General features: G+C 53.3%; 1 protein-coding gene across 3 annotated transcripts in view; it reads left to right on the plus strand.

Annotated features, from left to right (window-relative positions):
* The window catches only part of ARHGAP27 (Rho GTPase activating protein 27), a 37,326-nt gene extending 12,778 nt beyond the window's left edge, over positions 1–24,548 (plus strand). For 2 of the 3 annotated variants that reach the window (XM_070479620.1, XM_020873387.2), the window contains 15 exons: positions 13,831–14,244; positions 14,501–14,683; positions 14,886–14,966; positions 15,039–15,128; positions 15,484–15,551; positions 15,849–15,939; positions 16,446–16,550; positions 20,330–20,428; positions 21,408–21,513; positions 21,663–21,785; positions 21,859–21,957; positions 22,150–22,227; positions 22,328–22,462; positions 22,622–22,727; positions 22,834–24,548. In XM_070479620.1, the coding sequence (XP_070335721.1) occupies positions 13,831–14,244; positions 14,501–14,683; positions 14,886–14,966; positions 15,039–15,128; positions 15,484–15,551; positions 15,849–15,939; positions 16,446–16,550; positions 20,330–20,428; positions 21,408–21,513; positions 21,663–21,785; positions 21,859–21,957; positions 22,150–22,227; positions 22,328–22,462; positions 22,622–22,727; positions 22,834–23,011 (1,956 nt within the window). In that variant the 3' untranslated portion in view covers positions 23,012–24,548. Of the gene's footprint in view, positions 1–9,054; positions 9,258–13,830; positions 14,245–14,500; positions 14,684–14,885; positions 14,967–15,038; positions 15,129–15,483; positions 15,552–15,848; positions 15,940–16,445; positions 16,551–20,329; positions 20,429–21,407; positions 21,514–21,662; positions 21,786–21,858; positions 21,958–22,149; positions 22,228–22,327; positions 22,463–22,621; positions 22,728–22,833 lie in introns of those variants that run through there. The other variant, XM_020873388.2, reaches the window with a different exon arrangement.
* Positions 24,549–25,455: the final 907 nt, after the last annotated feature.

Raw genomic sequence — 25,455 nt, forward strand, 5'->3', positions numbered from 1 at the left:
TTCAGGATTGATTTCCTTTAGGATTGACTGATTTGATCTCCTTGCAGTCCAAGGGACTCTCAAGAGTCTTCTCTAATACCACAGTTCAAAAGCATCAATTCTTCAATACTCAGCCTTCTTTAAAAAAAAATAATGATAATAATGGTTGAAAATAAAAGGACACAGAGAGATACCAGCAAGTGAAAAGGTAAAATAAAATGAAATAAAAAGGAAGTATGACCATATTAATAACAGAAAGGTAGAATTTCAGGTTTAAGCTTTTCACTTGTTTGTATCTCTCTGTGTCCTTTTATTTTCAACCATTATCATTTTTTAATTGAAAAAAAAGCATATTTCTTGTGTGTATCATATCACTGGTTTTTAAACCCAAGCTGTCTCTTAATGGGATAATTCAGTTTGTTCACGTTTCATTTAACAATTGGTACACTGTCCTTGATTTTATTACTAGTGGTTTATGTTACATTTATTGGTTTACCTTGTGGTATTCTTTTCCCCTTCGATGAGGTTGCTGCTGATTCCCTTTTTTCTCCTTCTGTTAATCTCTTGTCTTTCTGTACTTTCCTCATCATTAGTGGCTTCTGTTTTTCTCTCCGGCTCCTAATCCAGTGTGTTCTAGAGCATGTGTGTGATGAGGATTCTTTTTCTCAGCGACCCATCTGGAACTCACAGATCCCTGCCAGTCTGTAGACTTGGGTCTGTTTTTCAGTTTAGGGAAATCTACTTGTTACCATGACTATTGTTTCTTTTCCTTTTTCCTTTGCATGTTGGCTCTCCTGGCTGGATCTCCCAGTTTCTTTTCCCTCTTCACTTCCACCTCTATGTGCTTTTGCTTTGAGGTTTGAGATATTGAGATATGTGTGGCCTTATCTCTCAGGCCACATATTTGAATATCAAGAGTAACTATATCTTCTCCTCCAATTAGTAGTACAACAATATATTTTAAAGTTCTAAAACAGTCCTTTTCTTCTTCTTTTGTGCCTTACTTGAATCTCAGAGAGTTTTTTCTTCTTGTTGTTCACATTGTAATTATATTTTCCAGCCCTCTATCTTGCGAATAGCCTCAAGGTATGCATTTTTTCTTTTAAACTAGGTTATATGCTTATGTGTTTTTTTTAATCAAAGCATTAAAAAGTATATAGCAATAATTCTCATACACATCATTGCTTTCTTGCCCTGTTCTTTATCAGCTTAAAAGTTACCACTTTAATCAATTCTTTCTCTATTCTCCCAGAATTGCTTTCTGCAAACACAGACTAGTATAATATATTGATTATTTTCTGTCTGTCTTACACAAAGATAGTGTTAGGTAGTTAGAATAGGGAAGAGGAGTCCAGAAAGGCGGTAGCCAAAAAGAACTGAAAGGGAAAAGCCTGCGAAAATAGAACAAAGGAAGGTCCCAGGACCGGAGTGAGAACCTCAGGTAAAACAAACAACACTCCTGGCTGGCCCAGTTTACATAGGACAGGCCCAGGGACAGAGAAACATATAAAAAGAGGAGGCAAAGCCCTCTTCTCTCTCTCTCTCCCGCGAGGTGGGGCGCTCTTCTCTTCGCGTCTTTGGGTCGACGTGCCCTCACGCCTCGGCAGATGGATTTTCCTGCCATTATCTAAATAAAATAGAGCTGTAACACTGATTTATTAACGAGCTGTAACACGGTCCGTTCGAGACCCGAGAGCTGTGACCCTCCGAGGGGGCTTTAAGGTCTGTCACTCCAAATTTTTGTTGTGACAAGACAAAGAACCGAGGAGCATACACTTGCCTGACAATAGTATACAGGACATCTTGGTTTTTATTTATTTATTTTTTGCCTTTTTTATTTAACCATGTGCCCTGGAGCTTGTACATACAAAGTATCCTTCCTTTACCTACATGGTTTCCCATTGTAAGGATTTAGCTTAAATCATTTAACCAGTCCACTGCTGATGGACACTTGGATTGTGTCCTATCTTTTGCTATTACAAACAACATTATAATAAATAATCTTTTAAACCTGTACAGGTAAATCACAGTGAAATCCCAAAAGTACAGTTGCTGGGGCAAAGGGTAAACAGTAGGTATTTTTTAGATGTTGACAAATTGCTGCACTCAGGGCTTATATCAACACAAATGAACACACCTGTCTCCCCTCAGCCTTGCCAACTGAGTGTCATCAAAATATTGTTTTCTGCCAATCTGACCATAAAGTACATTATCTTAAAGTAGCTTGAGTTTGCATTTCTCTTTCCAGTGAGAATGAGCATCTTTTTATGTATCTGAGGACTATTTGTTTCTCTTTTTCTGTGAATGGTCTGTTCCTGTCCTTGGCCCATTTATATATTGAGTTATTGGTCTTTTTTCTAAATTGATTTCTAGGTGGTCCTTCTATAGGGAAAATAGCCCTTTGTCTATTACATGAGCTGTAATCCCTTGTCAAAGTTCATCTTTTGGCTTTGCTAATGATATTTTTTTGCCACTCAAGTTTTCTTGAAATACATTTGTGTAGCCAAGTGTATAAACCACTTATCTTATGGTGTTTAGATTTAGAACATTGTTACAATGGCAATTTTTTTAAATTTTTTTAATTAAATTTTTTAATTAAAAAAATAACGGGTTATTTTTTTAATAGAGAATTTTGCTCATATTTTCCTCCCTGAGTATTGTTATGTCTTCACTTTTAACATGAATCTTTGATGCTTTGGGGGTCTGTCTGAGTGGACAGAATGAGGTATAGACTCATCTTTAATTATCTTTTTTTTCCTGAATGGTCACCCAGTGGTCCCATCCCCCTTTATACTGACAAGTTCTTCCCGCCATGATTTGTGATGGTGTCTTTAGGGTGTCCTGAGTCCTGGTCATGCTGGGGCCTGATAGCAGTGGCCTGTTTGGTAGCTCTGTTTGTTGCACCTTTCTCCAGCCCCATCAGAGGAGTGATTATATATCTTGGCTCATCAGGGCTGGAGGTGAGATGCTAGAACGCCCCACTTCGTGGGGGTCCCTAGAGCAGTAGTGGTCTCTCGCCTCCTTGGCAAGACCAGCCTTAAGCACAGAGGCTGCTTGGCCCACCTACTTGGCTCCCCATCAGCTCCTGGGGGCAAGGGGTCTGGACAAGGCTCACCCTGCCTTCACTCCAGGGTCCCATGACAGGCACAGCTTGCCCCGGGGTTTCCCAGGTCCCAGCCTGTCTCAGGGCCTCTCACCTGTGCCAGCCAGGTCCCACCCATTCATCTACCCCAGGTCCCACTTGGTTTGAGCAGTAGAGGGTAGCAGTTATGAGGGCAAGAGAAGCAGGGCATGTTTAAGCTGCCGTATTTCCAGAATCCTTGGCTCCAGAACTGTATCTTAAAGGGAGAGAAATTCCTTTGTCTGTGATAGATTGGGAATAGGGGGGAGCTGGAAGGGCTGGTCTGTTTCCAGATAAGAAATAATGAATACCTTGTGGAGTAGTAACACAAGAAGAGTTAAAAAAAATTTTTTTGAAGGTTTTTTCTTTGCCTTTTATTATGAAATTTTTCAATCATATGAAAAAGTAAAAAAGAATACTGACATGAATATAATTATACCTATTACCTAGATTCAAATATTACTATTTTCCATGTTTGTTCTATCTTTTTTGCCAAGAATAAAATTATAAAAGTTGTAAATTCCAGGCTTCATTATATTTCACCCTTGAAAACTTCCCTGATATCAGGGCTTCCCTGATAGCTTAGTTGGTAAAGAATCTGCCTGTGATGCAGGAGCCCGCGGTTCGATTCCTGGGTCAGAGAGAAGGGATAGGCTACCCACTCCAGTATTCTTGGGCTTCTCTTGTGGCTCAGCTGGTAAAGAATCCACCTGCAATGAGGGAGACCTCGGTTCGGTCACTGGGTTGGGAAGATCCCCTGGAGAAGGGAGGGAAAGGCTACCCACTCCAGTATTCTGGCCTGGAGAATTCCATGGACTTGGAAAGAGTCGGACACAACTGAGCGACTTTCACTTCACTTCCCTTGAAAACTTCAGCATGCATCTCCTTAAAATGATCTTTTTCTCTGTAATCATGATACCATTACATTAATGCCTTAATGTAGTCTAAGATTCTGGCCATAGTCAAATTTTCCCCATTATCCTAAGACAAGTCTCTCATAGCCCGTTCAAGCCAGGATCTAATCCTATGCATTCATTGCATTTGATTGAACTCTCCCTAGACAACCCCTTCCTTTTCCTTCTGCCCTGACATGGACAAAGAGACCAGACCAGTTTTCCTGTAGAATGTCTGTTTTATTTTATTTATTCTTAAAATATTTATTTATTTGGCTGCACCAGGTCTTAGTACTGGGTACATGGCATCTTCGATCTGCCTTGAGGCATTCGGGATCTTTTTTAGTTGTGGCATGTGGAATATTTAGTTGAAGCATATGAAATCTTTAGTTGCAGCATGTGAACTCTTAGTTGTGGCATGTGGGATCTAGTTTCCTGACCAGGGATTGAACTCAGGCCCCCTGCATTGGGAATTGGAAGTTTCAGCCACTGGACCACCAGAGACATCCCAGAATGTCTGTTTTAGATTTAAATGTTGGCTTCCTGTGGTGATGTTCCTGTGTTCCTCTAACCCTGGTGTTACCTGGGACTGGTGAGTCTGAAAGATTTCCAGAAGTAGGGTCACCAGGACTCTGAGACAGATGAGACAAGAGAAGCAGGAAATCAAGGGTGACTCTAGGTCTCTGCTTGAGCACCAGAGGTGATGCTGAGATGGGGAGAAGGAGGAAGATGAACTCAGTTTGTGTATCTTTTCAGTGTATCAAGGACATCCCCCGGCAGTTGGATTGCTCAACCTGGAAATACAGTTGCAAGTTGTTACCCTAACAAAGTGGGTTGAACTTTCCCGGTACAGTCGGGTGAGAGGCAGAGATGAGATAGCAAGCACCCAGGAGACGGGCAGAGGAAGGAAGCAGACCAAGAGGCCATAGCCTGAGGCATCCAGCAGTGGGAGGATGATAAAGACTACCTACGAGATGAGCCAGGCCAGACCAGGACCAAACTTGCCCTTGAGGTTGTGGGAGACCTGAGACCTTGAGGAGGTCTGAGATAGCAGATGGCGAGATGCTAGGTGAACAGACTCCTTGGAGAAGTTGGCTCTGAACAGAAGGAGGGGAGGGCTGGTTCCAGAGTTGTAGCCACGCATTCCAGCAAACAAACTCACTCAGAAAGACAATGCAGATGGTGGAGTGCAGTTTGTTACCCCGGAGGGCCCAAGGCAGAGTCTCTTCTTAGCCAAGGACCCCAACCAGTTTTTGTGAAAACCTTATATACCCTAAGCATATCTGCCCAAACCCACCTCTCCAAACTCCCTGAACCTAGTGTGAACAAAGGAAAAAGAAAGATACAATCAAAGTTAACCTGTGATTCGTATGCCTTAAGCCTAGGTAGTTAACAGTGGACAATTATCAATAGGCCTGTGGTCATACCCCAATAAGCATAATAGAATGTATGATTCTATTCGATTACATGGATAATTAGGGTATTCTTTTAGGGATGGAGAGCCCTGGGGCTCTTCCTTCCGGGGGCCTGGTTTTCCAGTTGGTATGTGGTTTTCATAGGTACTGGGCAAACTGCAGAGACTGGCTCAAAGTCCACAGTCTGGCCCAAGATGGAATCCTGCTTTCAAGATAGAGCCTGTTCTGTTTCCTCCTTCACCAGGGGCACACTTTTTTTTTTTCCAAGGTGGAGAGACCTTGAGTTTGTTGAAATGCCAAGGGGACAGAGGCAGTCAGGTGGATGGGACTGGAGATTTGAGATGAGGCAGCTCCTGAGCAGATGAGAATCACTTGGGTTCCCAGGGCTCAGGTTGGGGAGGTTGGCTTGGACAGGCGGACCCTGAGCCCCCATCAGGGGAGGGAGAAGGAAAGGTGAGCACAGGTGCAGATTGGCTGAAGGGGGCGGCAGAAGATGACCACCCTGCCACATTGTCCCACCTCCTGAGGTTGGCTCAGGAGGGTCCTTGACAGACCATTTCTTTTAACTAATTAATTGTTTTGGCTGCACTGGGTCTTCATTGCTGTGTGCAAGCTTGCTCTAGTTGTGGTGACTGGGGTCCACTCTCTAATGCCCGTGCTCTGGCTTCTCTTTGCGGTGGCTTCTCTTGCAGGCCACAGTAGTTGTGGCACATGGGCTTAGTTGCCCCGCGGCACATGGAATCTTCCCAGACCAGGGATCGAGCCCATGTCCTCTGCACGGGCAGGTGGGTTCTTAACCGCTGGACCACCAGGGAAGTCCGATAGACGACTTCTGATTCCTCCCAGCCCAGCAGCAGGAAACCTCCTGGGTGTCTGCCAGCATTACTAAGAGCCCAGGGGATGGTGAGTGGTGAAGGGGCTCCACCCCAGGCCTCACCCAGGAGGAGCAGGCCAACCAGACAGCTTCTCGAGGTCACCAAGAGGCTAGGGGCAGAGTCCAAAACCAAGGGCACTCAATCAAAACCCAAAGCAAAGAAAAGCAGAACTGTAACCCCGCTCTCTTCCCCACAACTGCAAGCGGGTGTGGGAGCTGGGGCATCAGCTTGGCTCCTTCACACCAGCCAACCCTGTGAGAGAGGAGAGGATGACAACCCATTGGATAAAGAGACTGAGGCCCAGAGATCCCAGGGGTCCAGAGATCCCAGGGGTCTCCCAGGGAAAAACTGAGGCAGAGTCTACACAAGACACCAGGTTTCTGGACTCCAGCTCTATTCTTTTTTCCTTTTAATTGAATGGAGCTTCTGCCCCAATTCCAGGAGAAGAACCTCACCCCAGGTCATTTACGTTTGGAATCTCATCACTCTAGATGCTTCTGGAGGGGCGGGGCCAGGGGTGGCTAGCTGTAGTCTAAGGTTTGAGAACCCCTGCCGGCTGACCCCCAGCCTCCCCACCCCACGTTGGTGAAAGCGTGGCTCTGGGTTAGGGGTGGGTATGGAGTGAGACCTGGACTCTGTCCTGGAAAAGGCGTGCTCAGAGGAGGGGCAGACGCCAGACCTGGGGCGGTTCTGTATACGGCTAAGTCCCTGGGGGCAAAGATCACCATTCATTTCCCCACCACCACCCACCCACCCAGCTGGATGGCAGAAAGCAGGCTCTCAGGCCCAGAGTCAGCCCAGGAGGTCCTGTCCCGCCTCCTCCATCCAGCCCCTCTGGCCAGTCCCTGGGCTAAGTCACTGGTCTGCAGACATTTCTCTTGCCTCTGGCCCCAGAGACTGGAAGGGATTTTCCGGTTGCACCTGCTCCTGGCCCGACACTTCAGTGAGGGTTTTGGGAAGATGGGTGAGATGCTGCTGGTTTCTTCTGGTCCCTCCCCCAGCATGTGCCTCTGGAGGCAGGAGGGTGTGGTGAGCAAGGAGGACCCCGGGGAGTCCCGGGGGAGCCGCGGTGGTCACCACCTCCTCTCACTGAGGGAGGGGCAGCCTCCTCCGTAACCCAGACCGGCCGGATCTATGTGGGGTTGGCTCCATCCCTGGAGTGTGGGGCCAGAGCCCAGGGGGAGAGCCCAGGTGTGGGAGCCAGGCCTCTTACAGAGGAGGGGCAGCGGGCGGGGTGCCGGCTGCCTTTCCTGTGGTCCCAGCTTCCTCCCACCACTCACTCCTGGCGTCTGCCTCGGGGAGACCCTGTCGCTCCTGGTTCCTGCCGCAAGCAGACCCTGCTGCCCAGTTGCACCTGTAGGACAGTGCCAAGGGCCTGGGCTCCCAGCCCTGTCCTCCTGTCTCCCTTCCCCACACCAGCTCCTCCCTAGTTGCTCTGTTGCCCTGGAATTTACAGTGGCTCTTCCCATCTGTCTCCCGGCTTGACTGCACCTCTCTAGGTGGCTGTGTGTGTGTGTGTGTGTGTGTGTGTGTGTGTCCCCTGGCCCTCCAGGTGGAGACAAAGTGACGTGCCATACGTGTAACAAGTGTGAGGACTCCAGGTCTCTCGGGGGGGGGATGAGTGTGTTCCTGGGCTGCTGGCTTCTAGGTTGGGGCACAGGCGATGGTAGAGAGGCGGTACTGGAACTCTGAGGGCAGAGTAGGGCACAGGCCCCAGACTTGCTCTGGATGGGGTCTCCCCAAGTGTCCTACACCCTGAATCCATGCCAGGCCTGGCTCTACTTGGGAGTCCCCGTGCTGAGCCCACAGTGGGTGCAGGGGAGGAGAGCCTGGGGGATGTGGGCCGGGGAGGAAGGAGAGTCAGGGCTCAGGGCTAGAGGATGACTGATATGGGAGATGAGGGCCCTGGGATCCCGGTGAAAGGGTGAAGGTCAGAGCTTCCTGTTTAGCCTCTGCCGGAGCGCCTTTGGGCTGGCGGGTGGTGGGCACTTGGGGCTGAGGAGAAAGCACCTCTGAGGGGGTTAATGAAGACAAGATGGACCCAAGGGCTTGGAGGACAGACCACAGTTTCTCACCCAGGACAGGCTGTGTCCTCTGTGAGCACCCACCTGCTGAGGGGTGAAGAGACAAGAGGCTAGAAGGAAGCTCTCAGGGTAGGACGGGAGAGCTAGTCCATGCCCCCTTTCTCTGGTCCATGGAGAGTGGGGACGGGGCCTGGGCATACTTGTGCGTGTGTGTGGGCACGCCCACAGAGGTGGACACATGGGTCTGGGTGACCAAGGTTGCAGGAGGCAGACCCAGGCGGTCAGGCGGGTAGATGGCGGTGTGGTCAGAACCCCTCCGGTCCTCCACGTGGCTGGAGGGATCTGGACCCAGCTCCCTCTGAGACCACATCTGCCCAAACCCCTTCCTCTTTGAGATATTCCTCCCCCCCCACATAAAACTTCCTCTTTTCCATCACATCCTCCCTGGGCCTTAGGGGAGTCGATGGCCACTCATTGTCCAGTCTCCTGCAGCCCAGGCTCCAGCTGCCCCCTCCGGCAGCCCCCATCTGTGCAGCCCACCCTTCTCCCACCCGCAGGCCTAATGCCATCCTCCATGAAGCCTGCCCCATGGCTGTGTCTGGGCCTGGGATTCAGAACTCACTGGTAATCAGAGCACCGAGTGGGGTGGTCCGTGGTTTCCCTGGACATAAAAATACCCCTGACCGGAGGCACCCCCACCCTGTCTCAGGCAGCCTCCGTCTCAGGCAACACTTCCGCAGCCCTGACAGGAAATGGGCTGGAGGCTCAGCCTCCCGCCATCTCAAGGCAACTTCTTGTTTCCCTGTTGCCTGTGCCAGTCTTGGGGTTGTACCCCTTAACTCCACCCCCAGAGCCTTCCCAGGGCTGCATCCCAGCAGCTCAGAGGGAACAGGATGGTGGACATCATCGCCAAACTGACCAAGAGGAAGAGTCGGGAGCTGTGGGGACAGGTAGGGGACCCTGGCACCGGGGGTGAGCTCAGCCTCTGATGGGGATGGCAGAGGGGCCTGTGGGGCCCAGGGGCTGCTGGTCGGGCCTCCGTCCTCTGGCTCCGTTAGGAGCTCAGGGAGCAGAGTCAGGAACTGGGAGCCTCACGGAGGTTGGGACTCCTCCCTTCTTTCCTCTTTCCTTCTCCCCGGGGGTGCCATAGGGATGCTGAGAGGCGGTGATCCGCCAGGGGATGGTGGACAGTGGGGAGGGGGGGCGGAGAAAGGGGCAAGCCTGTCACCTGCTTGTGGGCAAAGGAAAGAGACTGGTGATGAGAACGGCTGGGGGGCTGGGGGACCTGGGCAGCTGGGTGTGGTGACAGCCGGGCCCCTCTTGGCTCTGTTCTCGGTTCTGAGGTGGGAGACCACTTTTTCGTTCCCCTTCAGTGTCCCCTGTGTCTCTCACCTGCCTGCCGTGTGGGCCCTCAGAGCCCCTGGTGCCCCAGGCAGGGGTGTCTGTGTGGGGACGGGCTGTGTCCGCATCTGGCCTGCGCCTCCAGGAGTTGGGGGCAGGGAGGCAGCCCCACTCCAGTCTGGCCGAGCTCCCCCTGGAAGGCCTGAGGGCCTGGAGAGCCTGGTTCCGCCTGGCTTCCAAGAGCCAGTCTGCACCTGGCTGCGGCTGCGCCGGGAGAGGAAGGCACCTCTGTTTTATTAGCAGCACTGTGGGGGCTGTACAGAGAGTTCTAGAGTTGGAAGGGGCCTCGGGGCTAATCAGCCCAGCTCTTTCTGCAGGGCTGCGGCAACCCTAGCAGGGACTGGACTCCACTTGCCTACCTCGCAAGAAGGCCCCTCACAACCTGCCCAGGCAGCCTGTGTCTCTGGGGCAGCGCCAATCCTTAGACTGCGCTTCCCTCTAAGGGGCATTGCCCGACCCCCGTTTGGCCTCAGATTGCAGTCTGGAGCCCCACGGTGTAATTCTGTCTTCTCTTCCTGCTGACAGCCCTGTCACATGGGGGGCCTAACTTTCTACCTCCCAAATCTCCTCTGTACCAGCTGGGGGTGTTCCTTGTACAAGATTCCCATCAGCCCGACCAGCCTGGGACTCCCCGTGGACTCAGCCAAGGCCAGCAGCCTGGCCAAGTGCAAATCCCCATGTCCAAGAGCCTGTCTCCTTCATTGGTTCCCTTCCAGCTCCTGTCCCAGAGACGAGCAAGGCCACTGCCACAGTGGGTCCAGCTGGGGTGGGTAGGAGGTATGTCTGATTATCCACCTGCCTCCACCTGCTGCCTCCACCCTGTCCTCCCAAGGATTTCTTGGTTTCTGTACCTGAATGCTCATTTTCAGGAAGTTCTTGCTCAGAGCTAACCCCAGTCTCTCCTGTAGTGTCAGGTGTGTTTGGGTTTCTTTCTTTTTCTTTTTTTTTTTTTAATATTTATTTAGCTGTGTCAGGTCCTAGTTGCAGCCTGCAGGATCTTTCATCGCAGCTCACAGACTCGTTTCGGCACACAAGTTCTAGGTATGCTTGGCTTTTGTTTGTCGCTAAGTTTGGCATGGAATTGGCTTGCATTCCCTGGTGTCTCAGACTGTAAAGAATCTGCCTGTAATGCAGGAGACCTAGGTTCAATCCTTGGGTCGGGAAGATCCCCTGGAGAAGGGAATGGCAACCCACTCCAGTATGCTTGCCTGGGGAATCTCACAGGCAGAGGAGCCGGGTGGGCTATAGTCCATGGGATCACAAAGAGTGACTAACACTATCACTTTCACTCAAGCAGTAAGTGTTTTTGGTGGATTGGCTGTGTGCCTCAGCCATTGGATCATCTGCTGAGGGGTCAACTGTGGTCAGTTACATCATCCCAGGTCTAGATCTCAAGAATCTCCTGCCTTTGAGCGGGCAGAGAAGGTAGACAGATGGATGGACAATGAATGGACCACCAAGGTAGAATGACACTGGGCCGAACAGAGTGACTAAGCAGAGTGCCGGCTGGTTAGACTTCTCACCGGAGGGAGCATGCTTCCTCCAGGTGAAACTTGTGAGCTGAGCACCAGCAGAGGATCAGGACATGGGGAATTGAGACCAGGGTGGTTCCAGAGGGTGGGACACAGGACAGGGGTGGGGGAGAACTGGTTTAAGAAGATGCCCTTTATGTTTGGGGGAGGGTCAGCAGGCCAGTGTGGTTGGAATACAGGATGCCACAGGAGAGCTGTTGTGGACAGAGAGAAAAAAGAAGTGATGTGGAAGGTCCCATTTCAGCCAGACAGGAGTTTGTGGGGCGAGGGAGCAGAGTGGACTGGGAGGAATGCTCAAGTCGTCTTGCCACCTCCAGGCCTGGGACCCGTCACACTATCTAAACTGGTAACACCCCCTTCTATTTTTGCTTTCTTGTCAGCAGCAGTCATCACCGAGGCGCAGTGCATTTCCTGACCACTCTGCTGGGTTCCCTGCTCACCCCACCACCATTCACACGCGTGTGCACTAGTGTAGCAGCTCCACCAGGGCAGATTTGTGTCTGATTGTCCACAGCTGCATTCCCAGTGCCCAGACCTGTGCCCGGCACAGAGCAGGCAGATCTTTGCTGGCCAAATGGGTGCCTTTGCAGGCCCAGTGAGAGGTTGCATTGAGCAGGACACACTTCCCCTCCTGAGTAGTTTATAGCTGAGTGAAGGTGTTACAGCAGTGGAGGAACTTCTATGATTTGTGTTTTTTTTTTAAGAGATTTATTGTCAAAAAAAAAAAAAAAATTTGTTGCTGCAAAAAAGAAAAAATGAAACAAAACCAAATCCAATTCCTATAATTACACAACCCAGAGATAACCTCTGTTAACATTTCAGGGAGTTACTTTAAAAATAGAAATTGTACTATTTACTATTAAAAAAAATTTTTTTTTTATTTGGCTGCATCGGGTCTTAGTGGCAGCAAGGACACAGAATCTCCATTATGGCATGTGGGTGCACAGGCTTCTCTCTAGTTGGGGCTCATGGGCTTTAAAGCTCGTGAGCACAGTAGTTGTGGCACACAGGCTTAGTTGCTCCTTGGCATTCAGGATCCTAGTTCCCTGAACAGGGTTCAAATCTTTGTTCCCTGCATGAAAAGGTGGATTCTTAACCACTGGACCACCAGGGAAGTCCCTGAGTTTACCATCTTGAAATCTGCTTTTCCCTTGTACCATTATGCATTCTTAGAACACAGTATTAATCTCATGCTATTCTGCTGTCTGGAGTTTGATAGTGTCATTATTTTTCTTTTTAATGGGTACTAGGCTGGGTGTGAGTGGAGAAGGAAATGGCAACCCATTCCAGTGTTCTTGCCTGGAGAATCCCAGGGACAGGGGCACCTGGTGGGCTGCCGTCTGTGGGGTTGCATAGAGTCGGACACGACTGAAGCGACGCAGCAGCAGCAGCAGGCTGGGTGTGGTGGTCACACAGGAGAAATCTCAGGAAAGATCTTAAACCTGACACCAGAGCTGAGTGCTAAAGGAGGAATAGGAGTCAGCCAAGTGAGAAAGGGGTAGGGAGAGGTTCAGGGTGTGAATGAGCTGACGTCTGTAGCAGACTCAGCAGAGAGGGTGGGGGCCTCCAGCCACTGGGTGCTACTGGAGCTTAAAGTTCAAGGCAAGAGCCAGGAGTGGCAGGAAATATGGGGGGGAGACAGTCAGGTGATGGACGGCCTCTGGTGCCCTGGTAAAGGCTTAGACTTTGCCCAGAAGGCAGCAGGGAGCCCTGCGGCCGTTAAGCATGACCAGATTTATAGTCTGTATAACTGGACCCTCCAGAGGGTAAGGGGAGGGGCCTCGTCTGAGGGGCGGGGCCTAGCCAGAGTGGGCGGATCTGACTCTTGACCCCGCCTCTCTCTCCCCCTTCACTTTGCTTTGGTTGGGTGGGGAGAGACGCATACCCTTTTTTTTTTTTTTTGCCCTTCTTTCTTCCTTCCCGTCTGGCGCTTTCCCTTTCTCTTGTCTGGAATTAATTCTGAGGTCTGCAATCCCTGTGTTGGGGAAGTGTCAGTTCCAAACCCCAAACCAGAGGCAGCAGTGTGGGCTCCAGTTCCGGACCTTTTTTGGCGAAGGAAGAGGGAGGGCTGGGTGTTCTTGGTGGGGGTTGTAGAAGGCAGCAGGGCCCTGCCCCCAAGTGTCCTGAGGCCATTTCGCTGTTCCCGCGCAGTCTGACTCAAACCTGTGAGTGTGCAGCTGGGAGAATTTAGCTGTTAGTATTTTACTATTGTTAATAAGTCACTTCAGTCGTGTCCGACTCTGTGCAACCCCATGGACAACAGCCCACCAGGTTCCTCCACCCCTGGGATTCTCCAGTCAAGAATACTGGAGTGGGTTGCCATTTCCTTCTCCAATTGTTAATAATTAATGTAGCTACCCCACGCTTCTGGGGCACTTCATATTTTGCAAAGCACTTTCCAGAACAAGTCCTCATTCTCTCTTCACTACGACTTCCGGAGCGAGGGCAGGGCAGACATTTTGCAGTTGGGGGAGCCGAGGCCGAGAGGTGCGGAGACTTGCTGAAAGTCGCCTGAGTGGCGAGTGTGCGAGTGGGGACAGTGTGACCGCTGAGCAGGCCCGAAGGTCACGCCTCCTTCCTCCTCGAGCAGGTGGCCGAGCCTCCGGAGCCCGTCTACGCGAACGTAGAGAGGCAGCCTCCGGCCACATCGCCCCGCGCTGCCGCCGCCCCTCGCAGTGTGGGAGACTCGGTGTGGGAGACACACACGGACGCGGGCACCGGGCGCCCCTACTACTACAACCCGGAGACGGGCGTGACCACCTGGGAGTCGCCCTTCGAGGCTGCCGAGGGCGCCGCCAGCCCGGCCACGTCCCCGGCCTCGGTGGGCAGCCACGAGAGCCTCGAGACCGAGTGGGGCCAGTACTGGGATGAGGAGAGCCGCAGGGTGTTCTTCTACAACCCGCTGACGGGCGAGACGGCTTGGGAGGACGAGCTCGAGGACCAGCCGGAGGACGAGCAGGAGATGCAGCCGGGCCTGAGCCCTAGCAGCCCCAGGGACCAGAGGGTGAGGGGCGGGGCCTTGTCAGGATGGCGGGGCTGACTTTGAGGGCCTCTGACCCCGCCTCCTGCCCCCGCACAGCCCTGGGGTCCGAGAAGGAGGGGCCTTGGTCTTCGGTGGGTGGGGCTATCACTGCGGGCCTTTGACCCCGCCTCTCTCAACTTGGGGGAACTAGGGTGGGGGGCGTGGCATGGGCCGAAAGGGCGGGGAGCCAGGTGTCACCCCTGGCTCTGAGAATTTCTGGCTCTTCTGCTCCTTGCAGCCCCCCACCCCCGAGACGGACTACCCCGATTTGCTGACCGGTTACCCAGAGGAAGACTATTCCCCCGTGGGCTCCCTCAGTGAGCCCGGCCCCGCCTCTCCCTTTGTCACACCCCCAGGCTGGTCTCGCCATGTGAGCCCAGATGGGCAGACGGTGTACACCAACAACATCACCGAAGAACAGGTAGGGGCAGCGGGCAGATGGGCGCAGACAGCCGTGGGGTCGCTCCCCTTACCACTCTATGCTGAAGTTCCCGCGCGGGCTCCATGCCAGCCCAAGACTGTGTGTCCCACGCCTGCCCCTCTAAACTCCTTGGGGCTCTGGAGGGAAACTTTTGTTCCCCTGTCCTGTGAGCTAAGCGGCCTGACCATCCCTCTCCCCACAGTGGGTGAGGCTGGAGAACCAACATGGGAAGCCTTACTTCTACAACCCAGATGATGCCTCCGTTCAGTGGGCTCTGCCCCAGGTAACTACCTGGGGAAAGGAGAGTGCCTGGGAGAGAGGTGGGGGCTCAGTATGACAGTGTCTTTCTCCCCAGGTCCCAGTCCCCGTCCCTGCCCCTCGAAACATCCACAAATCCAACCAGGACAGTGAGACCCCAGCCCAGGCCACCCCCCCAGAAGAGAAGGTAAGGGAGGGGGCATGTAGGACCTGGCAGGACCCCACAGAAAAATTGGGGTGTTTCTGGAGGATCTACGATTAGGTCTGGAGGCACATCTCCACCATAAGCCCAAGTACTACCGTGGGCTAAAGGAACCTGGGTTCTGAGTTGTCCCAGGCTCAGAGCTGGACAAGGCTGGGGGCTGGAAGGATGTCTCTCCTGCTGCTGGGGCTCCTGTGGGAGCAAGCACCCCCCACCACTGGCCAGATGCCAGCAAAGAGGGTTCAGTGGAGACTCAGGCCCAACCTGTAGGGAGCTGCTGGCTAAGAGGGAGAGTGGCTCCTCCCCTTAACTGCCTCCTCCTTCGCCCTCTTTCTCTAAGATCAAGACCCTGGACAAGGCAGGCGTGCTCCATCGCACCAAGATAGTGGACAAAGGAAAGCGGCTCCGGTGAGAGCTCAGCTGCCTCCAGACCCCAGGGTGGGCCTTAATGATGATGTTCACTGAGCACCTCTAGTATGCCAAGCTCTTAATAACCCTTTATGAGGTCCTGTGAGGACCCTGAGGCACAGAGACATGATTTGCCCAAGACCCCTTGACTACCAGGTGTTAGCCCTGGGAGTCCGCCTCTCATGGCTGGGTGCCCCAAGCTGTCTTCTTAAACTCTGTGCCCTGCTCCTGGGGGTGGAGGGGGGGCCGCCTCAACCCAGGACCAACCCAAGCCCTGCCACCACTGCCGCTACCCAGGAAGAAGCACTGGAGCGCCTCCTGGACAGTGCTGGAGGGCGGAGTCCTGACTTTCTTCAAAGACTCGAAAAACTCAGCTGCCGGTGGCCTGGTAAGGCCCAGACCTCCAGGGCAGGGGCCACCCCATCTGCTCCTGACTCCTGAGCGGCTTTGCTTAATAAGGTTTGCCAAAGGCTAGGTCTGAGACCGTGGAATGTGAGAGTCCAGGGAGCTGGGCCTTGGCAGGGGGCAATGAGAGCAGGTCACCCCAGGACAAGCAGGTCCAGCCACATCGGGTGTGGGAACCAGTCCTTGAGGATGGGCAACTCCAGTCTGGTGGGCAGGGAAGCTGGAAACCGGACGTACCTGCTCGCAGAGATGGGACTGCACTCCTTTTTCCTTTCCTCTCCTAGGTGGGCAGAGAGCAAACAACCAGCCAGCCCCAGGCTCCATGGTTCTAGGAACTCTTGGGTCCCTTGCCTCCAGAGCCATGACCCCCGTTGTGCCTAGAGCCAAGGGAGCCTGGTGGATTGGAGCCAGGATGCTGTGACAGACCGGAGCTGAGCCGAGGGTGTCCTGAAACCATACTCCCTCCAACCCTTTTTCCCTTCTCCACAGAGGCAGCCTTCCAAGTTCTCCACCCCTGAGTTCACGGTGGACCTGAAGGGGGCCTCTCTCGCCTGGGCCCCCAAAGACAAATCCAGCAAGAAGAATGTGCTGGAGGTGAGTGGTGTGGGTGAGGAGAAGGAGAAGGAGCCTACTGATGGCTTGGGGCCCTCACTAAGCAAGCCCTGAGCAGGGGGACCCTGGCAGAGCTGGGGTTGGAATTCTCGGGGCTCAAAACCAAAGCTGCCCCCACCCTGGGGACCTGTCCACAGTGTTTCCAGGCATCAAGATTCTGCAGCTCCCTCTCCAGGAGTGGAGCTCCCTGGAGTCCTTTATCCCCAAGTAGGGGGTCCCTGGGGAATAACACTGTCATGCCTGGAAGGGCAGTCCTCATCCCACTGCTTTGGCCTGAGACAGACAGGAGATGCTGGGTCCCCCCTACTCAGGCTGATAGGCTGGGACACCTCCTCTGGCTGGTTAGAGCCCAGCTTCCAATCGGAAGTGAATAAACTAGGGCAGGACAGTGAACACATTTCTCAGGCTCCCCCTCAGGAAGAGAGGCCAGATGGGGCCCAGGCAAGACCCTCTCAGGCTATACCCTGCACTGTCCATGTGTTGTCTTGTTTTTAAACTACTCTTATCCTCATCTGGGCTTTTCCAGGTGGCACAGTGGTAAAGAATCTGCCTGCCAATGCAGGAGACATAAGAAATGTGGATTCGATCCCCGGATTGGGAAGATCCCCTAGAACAGGAAGTGGCAACCCACTCAAGTATTCTTGCCTGGAAAATTCCAGGGACAGAGAAGCCTGGTGGGCTACAGTCCATGGGGTCGCAAAGAGTCAGACATGACAGAAATTAAACAGGCACGCACCCTCACCTCAGTCTCCAAGTGTTTTGAGGCAGCTCACAATGAAAATGCATATAGGTGAGGTGGTAAAAGCTACCGAAAAGCCAGGAGCAGGAAAAACAAGTTAGAGGAAGAGGGCAGTGTGGAGTGGGATTAGGAAACAGGGGACATACAGATACTACGGTTATTGTTGCTGAAAAAAAAGTCAGCTTCTTGTTTCCTGGCAGCCAAAGTGAAACATGGCTCTCATTATTGGGTCAGGGGAGTGAGGGGGAAACCATTGTAGATTTTGAGGGAAATCAAAGCTTTTTCCTAACACTTGGCTGTAGAAGAAATTTTTAGTGCGCAGCTTTATTCTAGTTTAGTAAGGGACTCTTGGGGTTGCTTCAGGTAACCTTTGCTGAAAGCCAAAAAATGCATGACCTTCCATTTCAGCTCAGAAAAAGCAATTCTGCAAGGAGCTTGAGTGTGTTGTGTAATGATGGTTCACCCAGCTTCACTCAGTTTTAGAATCAGAGTATCCACAGCGCAGGGGCTTCCCTGATAGCTCAGTGGCAAAGAATCTGCCTGCCAATGAGGGAGGCGCGGGTTCAATCCCTGAGTCAGGAAGATCCCCTGGAGGAGGGCATGGCAACCCACTCCAGTATTGTTGCCTGGAGAATTCCATGGACAGAGGATCCTGGCAGGCTGCAGTTCATGGGGTGTGACATGACTTAAGAACTAAACAACAACAATCCACAGAGCAACAGAGCACTTGTATCTGCTGAGCTCTGATCAGTAGGTCTGGAGCCTTCTCCAGACTTGACCGAGTAGAGCTCCACGATCGACTAGCTATGTCTGTTGTGAACATCAGATTGAGGAGGGACATCATATTTGAACTGGAGGGCAAGCCTTCAAACAGCGCTCTCTGAATGTCACCTCTCTGACTGGGTTTTTGATGAAAGTTTCAGAGTAGACACTTCTGAGTTGTCTTTTCTGGCAAAGACCAGAAGGCAGATGGTGCTCTTGGAAGCACCTCAAGCTGACAGGAAGGCTGACAGTCTGGAATGGAAATCCTGGAGTCCCCCGCTTCCCACTGGCTGGCAGTCACCTTCCCTCCACTCAGAGGTGGAAAGAAAGTGAAAGTGAAAGTCATTCAGTTGTGTCTGACTCTTTGTGACCCCGTGTCTGACTCTTTGTGACCCCATGGGTATACAGTCCATGGAATTCTCTAGGCCAGAATACTGGAGTGGGTAGCCTTTCCCTTCTCCAGGGGCTCTTCCCAACCCAGGTCTCCTGCATTGCGGGCAGATTCTTTACCAGTTGAGCCACAAGGGAAGCCCAAGAATACTGGAGTGAGTAGCCTAACCCTTCTCCAGAGGATCTTCCTGACCCAGGAATCGAACCGGGGTCTCCTGCATTGCAGGCAGATTCTTTATCAACTGAGCTATCAGGGAAGTCTGCCACCTATAGGCAACTTCAGATTTTTCTCAAGCATGTGTGCATGCTAAGTCACTTCAATCGTGTCCAACTCTTTTCGACTCTATGGACTGTAGCCTATCAGGCTTCTCTGTCCATGGGATTCTTCAGGCAAGAATACTGGGCTGGGTTCCCATGTCTTCCTCCACAGGATCTTCCTGACCCAGATATAGAACTCTTTCATCTCACCTGCATTAATAGGCAGGTTCTTTACCACTAGTGCCTCCTGGGAAGCCCTTTTACAAGAGACCGCCCTAAAAACTGTATCATCAAGATTGGCTAGTCTTCCGAGTTGTCCTAGCATCCCCTGACAATGGCTGGCTTGAGTTCTGCCTGCCTGTGCATTCAACAGAATGAATGTCTTGTACAATATACTGATACGTAACTAGACAGATTTGCCTTCCGTATGAAACTCGAATGTGAACTGATTACCGCTTTTGAGACAGCTGCTGAAAAGAATGGCAATTGTTTTAGAAGCATTGTTAGGCCATTCGTTCTCTGGAATAACAGATAGGGCCCCTGTCAGTTTAGATTAGAATGAGGTTGTGCTCTCTGCCCACTGAAGGTTCTCTGGGCTTTGCAGGGAGGAGGATGGAGTAGAACATGCAGGTTTGTTTTGTTTTGCCTTTGAAAGCATTTTAAATTCCATTCAAGTCTAAGTTAAATAAGTAGACAGCCAAAGCACTGCGCTGAGTCTGGAAGCTATGAACTGTCTGAGACAGTTTTATCTATTTATTTATTTATTCAGCTGTGTCGAGTCTTGGTTACAGCACACAGGTTCTTTGTTGTGTCATATTGGATCTTTCATTGCGGTGCATGGACTCTCTGGTTGGGGTGCATGGGCTTAGTTGCTCTGCTGCATGGGGGAATCTTAGTACCCAGACCAGGGATCCAACTGGTGTCTGCTGCATTCAAGGCAGATTCTTAACTGGACCACCAGGGAAGACCCTCAGTTTTTGCTGACTCTGACTCTCACAGGACCCAAAGGCATGGCTGGTATGAGCTGCCGCAACCAACCATTCCCATCCACCTTGAAGGCTTGGTTCTCAGAGCCAGAGGCCGAGGAGAGATCCATCCAAGTTAGCCTTGTTCTTTGTAGACTTTGTTACAGAAACAGCAGTCAACTGATAAAGAGCCCAGGTTGTTAATATCTGCTTGCAACTCAATAGTATAGAGTAGTGGCTTTGGGGCCTGCCACATGGAGTTCCTTTCATTGATTTTTTTTGCTGGCTGGTGCTCTGGGTAGGCCTCCCATGGGGAGGCAGGATGGGGTAAGGGAAGGCACACCAGATGGCTAAGCCATGCAGTTCTGCTGCACTCAGATCCTCACTCCATCAGTCACTAGCTGTGTGTCCACAAGGAAGTTGCTTAAACTCACTGAGCCTGTTTGCTCATCTGTAACACAGAGATGCTGTTACCTACTTCTTTAAGGAGGTGGAATATCTTGGCTTGGGGAAAGGCCCTGGCTCTATTAGTCTCTGAGTTCCTGGGGACAGGAATAGATCACCTCTACCCCTGTATCCCCCTTGGGGCTTAGCCCTGGGGCAGGCCCAGGAAACCAGAGATGACTGAGTGACTTGTGTCCCACCAGCTTCAGACCCGAGATGGCTCAGAATACCTGATCCAGCATGACTCGGAGGCCATCATCAGCACCTGGCACAGTGCCATCATCCAGGGCATCCAGGAGATGGTAGGCAGAGCTGGGGACTGCCAGGGCTGGTGGGGAGAGGATGGCCAGCCATTATGCAGGGCAGCTGCCCACTGTGGGTGGGGCCCTCCACTTGGGTACTGGGAGTTCCATGACACTGGTAGGTAAGTAGTCCTCTCTGCAGATGCAGATGGGCTGCTGAAGAAACAGCCTTTCTTAAGTAAGTGAATCCAGCCCCTGGGATTGGCCCTACGGGAGGCCTGTCCAGGTGAACGTATCCTAGAGTAGTGACCCGTTCCACACTGAGGCAGGAGAAAAGTAAATACTCTGGTAAACAACTTCAAGCTGGAGAGAAAGGCTGAAACCAGAAGACATCATTTAAAAGGACTGAATTGATGGGTCTACCATTTTTTAAAATTCAATATAGCAATTGCATAAGTAGAGATGGGGCAGGCCCATTCTGACAGCTCTTCACCTGGAAACAGCCTGGGGCTTTTTGATCCTTAATTCCCTATTAAGGAAAAGGCAACACTGGATGTCCTGCTTGCCTGTATTAATAATGGTAGGAATCCAGATCCAGAGAGGTGATGCTGGTGAGGTGGTTGGCAGTGCTCTGGTCCCAGCTCACACTGCAAACTTGAACTGGGAGCCACGTATTGTGAAATGCTGACCTAGTGGAGTGTGTACAGAGGAGCTAAGGAAAATGATGGTGAAAGGGGGCCAGGAACCAGGAGGTGGGTAGGGGTAGTCAGGATGAGAAAAGGTGGGGGAGAACAGGATGCCTGACTCCAACACCTGGAGGGCTCCATGCAGCTAAGGGGGATGGGGGGCGTGAATGGGGTTCCTTGATGGAAGTAAAGCTGAGTTGACCTTGATAAGGGAACAGAGAACTCTGCCTAGGGGTCTTCAGTCCAAGTCTGCTGGGAGGGCATCTCAGTTCCTCACCCCATCCCAGGATTCCCCACCCCCGCGCCCACCAGTTGGCCCCAAACTCTGCCTCTCTGAGACTGTGTGATTCTAGTCCGCAGACCTGCCTCCCGAGGAGGAAAGTGAGAGCAGCGGCGTGGACTTTGGGTCCAGTGAGCGCCTAGGAAGCTGGCGGGAGGATGAGCCACGGCCTGGTGCAGGTGTGCTTGGGCGGGAGTGAGGCGGGTGGAAGCGGATGGCAGACATCCTTTAGGGGAGCGGCGACCACCCGGCTGGGGCCGCAGGCCGGCCGACCAGCCGTGGTGCCAACGACTGACCCAGCCCTCGCGTTCCCATTGGCGTTGGGCAGCGCCGCCCACCCCGGGGCCCGGAGGCCTGGAGAGTGACATCAGCAAGGTCCGGCAGAAGCTCCGCAAGTTCCTGCTGAGGCGGCCCACGCTGCAGTCGCTGCGGGAAAAGGGCTACATCAAAGGTACCCGAGGGACCCGGAGAGCGGGGCGCCAGTGGCCCAGGGGCGAGGCGGCGCTGACGAGCCTCTCCCCCAGACCAGGTGTTCGGCTGTCCGCTGGCCGAGCTGTGTGAGCGCGAGAAGAGCCTAGTGCCGCGCTTCGTGCAACAGAGCATCCGCGCCGTCGAGGCCCGGGGTATGTAACCGCGCCCGGCCCGGCATTCCCGGAGCCCGAAGGCCTCCTTCCAGAACCCCAGACGGGGACCTCCAGGGAGCGGGTGGGGCGCAGGGTCGAGGGGGAAAGAACGAGAGCTTCTGAGCAGGAATCAGAGCAAGGGCTTTAGCGCCCGCCCACAGAACCCGGGGTCAGCGCCTCCCTCCGCTCCAGGGCTGGACATCGACGGTCTGTACCGCATCAGTGGAAATCTGGCCACCATCCAGAAGCTGCGCTATAAGGTGGACCACGGTGAGGCCCGCCCCCTGGCTCTGCCCCAGGCCTGAAGGCGCTTGAAGGGATGAGCTGACCTCTTCTTCCCTCCCCTCTACCCGCCAACCCCCCGCCGCAGATGAACGTCTGGACCTGGAAGACGGGCGCTGGGAGGACGTTCATGTTATCACCGGCGCCCTGAAGCTTTTCTTTCGAGAGCTGCCCGAGCCCCTCTTCCCCTTCTCACACTTCCGCCAGTTCCTCGCGGCCATCAGTGAGCGCATGGGGGAGGTGGGGCGGATGGGGTACGGGTGGGGCTGGGCTGCCTTACAAACGCTCCTGCGGTGACCAGGCCCCCCTCCCCCAAATACTGAAGTCAGCGCCCTCTGTTTCCCCCCACGCACACCCCCCCCCCCACCCGTCCCTTGCCCAGAGCTGCAGGATCCAGCCAAGCGTTTCCGCTGTGTGCGGGACCTGGTGCGTTCGCTGCCCGCCCCCAATCACGACACGCTGCGGGCGCTCTTTCAGCATCTGTGCCGGTGAGCGCGGGGAGCTGCGCGGGAATGGGCAGGCGGGCCTGAGGGGACCCTACCCCTCTCCCCCCAGCTCTGGGCCCTGATTCCAACCCCATCACCCCCGCTGCAGGGTGATCGAGCACGGAGAACGGAACCGCATGTCCGTGCAGAACGTGGCCATAGTCTTCGGGCCCACGCTGCTGCGGCCCGAGACGGAGGAAGCCAGCATGCCCATGACCATGGTGTTCCAGAACCAGGTGGTAGAGCTCATCCTACAGAAGTGCTCGGACATCTTCCCGCCGCCCTGACCGCGGGCCCCCAGCCCCACCCCCGCCGCTGAACCTGGGAGTGGGGGCGGTGACAGTGGGCCTGCATGGGCAGCTGGAGGCCACGCGGCTGGACTGTTGATCTCTGAGACCTCCGCCTCCCTCCAGACCGTAGGCGGGTGCGAATTCTGCACCCCCTCGGTTCTGAGGCTATGGTGACCCCTGGTGGGCAGTTCGCAAACTGTGCTCCCGCCCTCCCCCGGAGTTGGCCTGTTCGTAGGTTAATTGGGGTCTGTCCTTTACCACAGCTCCACCTACTGGGCACGTCCGAGAATGCAGGGTTGGGGGCGAGTTTTCTGGGACAGCAGCTGATGCCGGGCGGAAATGGCTGAGGGCCTTCCTGGCTTCGTTAGGCCTGCACCTGGTGGAGGCCTTCACGAACACCCTGCGGGTCCCCGGCCCTGTGCGTGGCACTGTGCTATCATGAAGCAGCAAGCGACAGCTTCCCTGCTGCGGAAACAGGACTGATCCGGGCCTCCAGTGGGCGGCTGAACTTGCCTTTCCCCAGGTCTCTGGGCTCCTGCTGGGCTTAGCCACAGGCTGACTGGGCACCATTTTCATCCCCTTCTCAGTTGGAGTTCTGGGTCTCTGCCTTCCCTTGATCCACTTTGTGCTCTGTGCGAGGGTTCTTCCTGGTCACTAAATGTGTACCCTGCTCCTGCCACTTGACACACACCATTTCTACTCACAATCCCATTTTACAGATGAGGAAACTGAGGCTAACAGAGGCAAAGTGACTTGTTCAGGGTCTGGTGGGTGATTGGACTCCCCAGCTCAGCCTTCTGTCACACCAGAGCACAGCTTCCTGTGAAGGTGACACCAGCCTTTTCAGCTAACCCCGCATCCCCCCCCCCACCAGCATGGCCTTATGGGTAAAGCAGTGAAACTAGGCTGGTGGGCTCTGTCTGAGACGCTCCTTGAGGGCAGAGAGGGAGTCTGCCCTAGCCGTTCTTCTCTGGGGGGAGGCGTGATGGCACTGGCAGGAGCTATCCTAGCCCGCTCACTGCCCTCCCTGACAGGCATGCCTCCCTGGTGCCCACCTGGTGAAGAACTGGGGAGAGAAACCTGCAGGGTAGGGGGAAGGCAGGCACGACCTCAGGAAAGGAAGTGTGAACCCAACCCCGGTGTCATCGGCCCCGCTTCCCTTCTTAGACACAAACCACCTCAGGTTATGGGTCTCAGCCTCCTTCCCCCGCTCACCCGTTGATGCGTTCAAACAACAGAAGCTAATATTTATTGACATTTGTACCAAGCCAAGCATCCTACTTGGATTACCTCCCTCGTTTCTCACAGCCAATATTTATTATCTGCTCTTCTGTGCCAGGCACTGTGCTCTGGGGCAGGGGTACCGCACTCTGCCTCCCTGGTGGAACTTCTGGCCTGGTGGGCGGGACTGACCCAAGCCCACTCCTACTGCCAGCAGGCCTGGGGCAAGAGTACAGATGGAGGCTTCATATCATACGTCAACATGCTGTAAAGTTATAAATTAAGCTGAATCAATAAAATGTGTTCTATTCTCCTACTTTGTCATTGGTTTTTTTTTTTTGGCCGTGCTGCATCTTCACTGCTGTGCTCCGGCTCTCTAGTTGTAGAGAGCGGGGCCTGCTCTCTAGTTGCGGTGCACAGGCTTCTCACTGCAGTGTCTGCTCTTGTGGCCGAGCACAGGCTCTGCAGCATGCGGACTCAGTAGTTGTGGCGCCCGAGCTTAGTTGCCCTATGGCATCTTCCCAGACCAGGGATCGAACCCATGTCCCCTGCATTGGCAGGTGGTTTCTTAACCACTGGACCACCAGGGATGTCGTAATTCTTCTACTCTGACAAATAGATTTTTGCAGTGACCTGGAAAACCAGGTTCTAACGTTAACTTCTTTGGCTCTGCTCTCAACCCAGCCTCACCCCTAATCTTCCCACCCTCTGGGCACCCTGGCCCAAGGAGAGGGACACACATGTGGATATTCCAACTACGAGTACAAACTGCTGTTCCCTGGTCGCCCCACACAGTCCACTCTCTGAGGGAAGAGACATGGGGTCTCAATGTCAGGAGCATGGTCTAAAGGGATGGGCCTGGGCTCTAAGGGGACCCCACAGATTCCTCATCCTGGGTGGAGAGGCACAGAGAATGTCCAGAATTGTTCAGTTGCCATCATGTCCGACTCTGCAACCCCATGGACTGCAGCACGCCAGTCTTCCCTGTCCCTCACCATCACCCAGAGTTTGCCCAAGTTCATGTCCATTAATCCATGATGCCATCCAACCATCTCATCTTCTCTTGCCCCTCTCTCCTCCTACCCTCAGTCCTTCCCAGCATCAGTATCTTTTCCAGTGAGTTGGCTATTTGCATCAGGTAACCAAAGTATTGGAATGTCAGCTTCAGCATTAGTCCTTCCAGTGAGTATTCAGGGTTGATTTCCTTTAAGATTGACTGG

The sequence above is a fragment of the Odocoileus virginianus genome, chromosome 17 (assembly GCF_023699985.2).
Source record: "Odocoileus virginianus isolate 20LAN1187 ecotype Illinois chromosome 17, Ovbor_1.2, whole genome shotgun sequence".
Taxonomy (NCBI): Eukaryota; Metazoa; Chordata; class Mammalia; order Artiodactyla; family Cervidae; genus Odocoileus; species Odocoileus virginianus.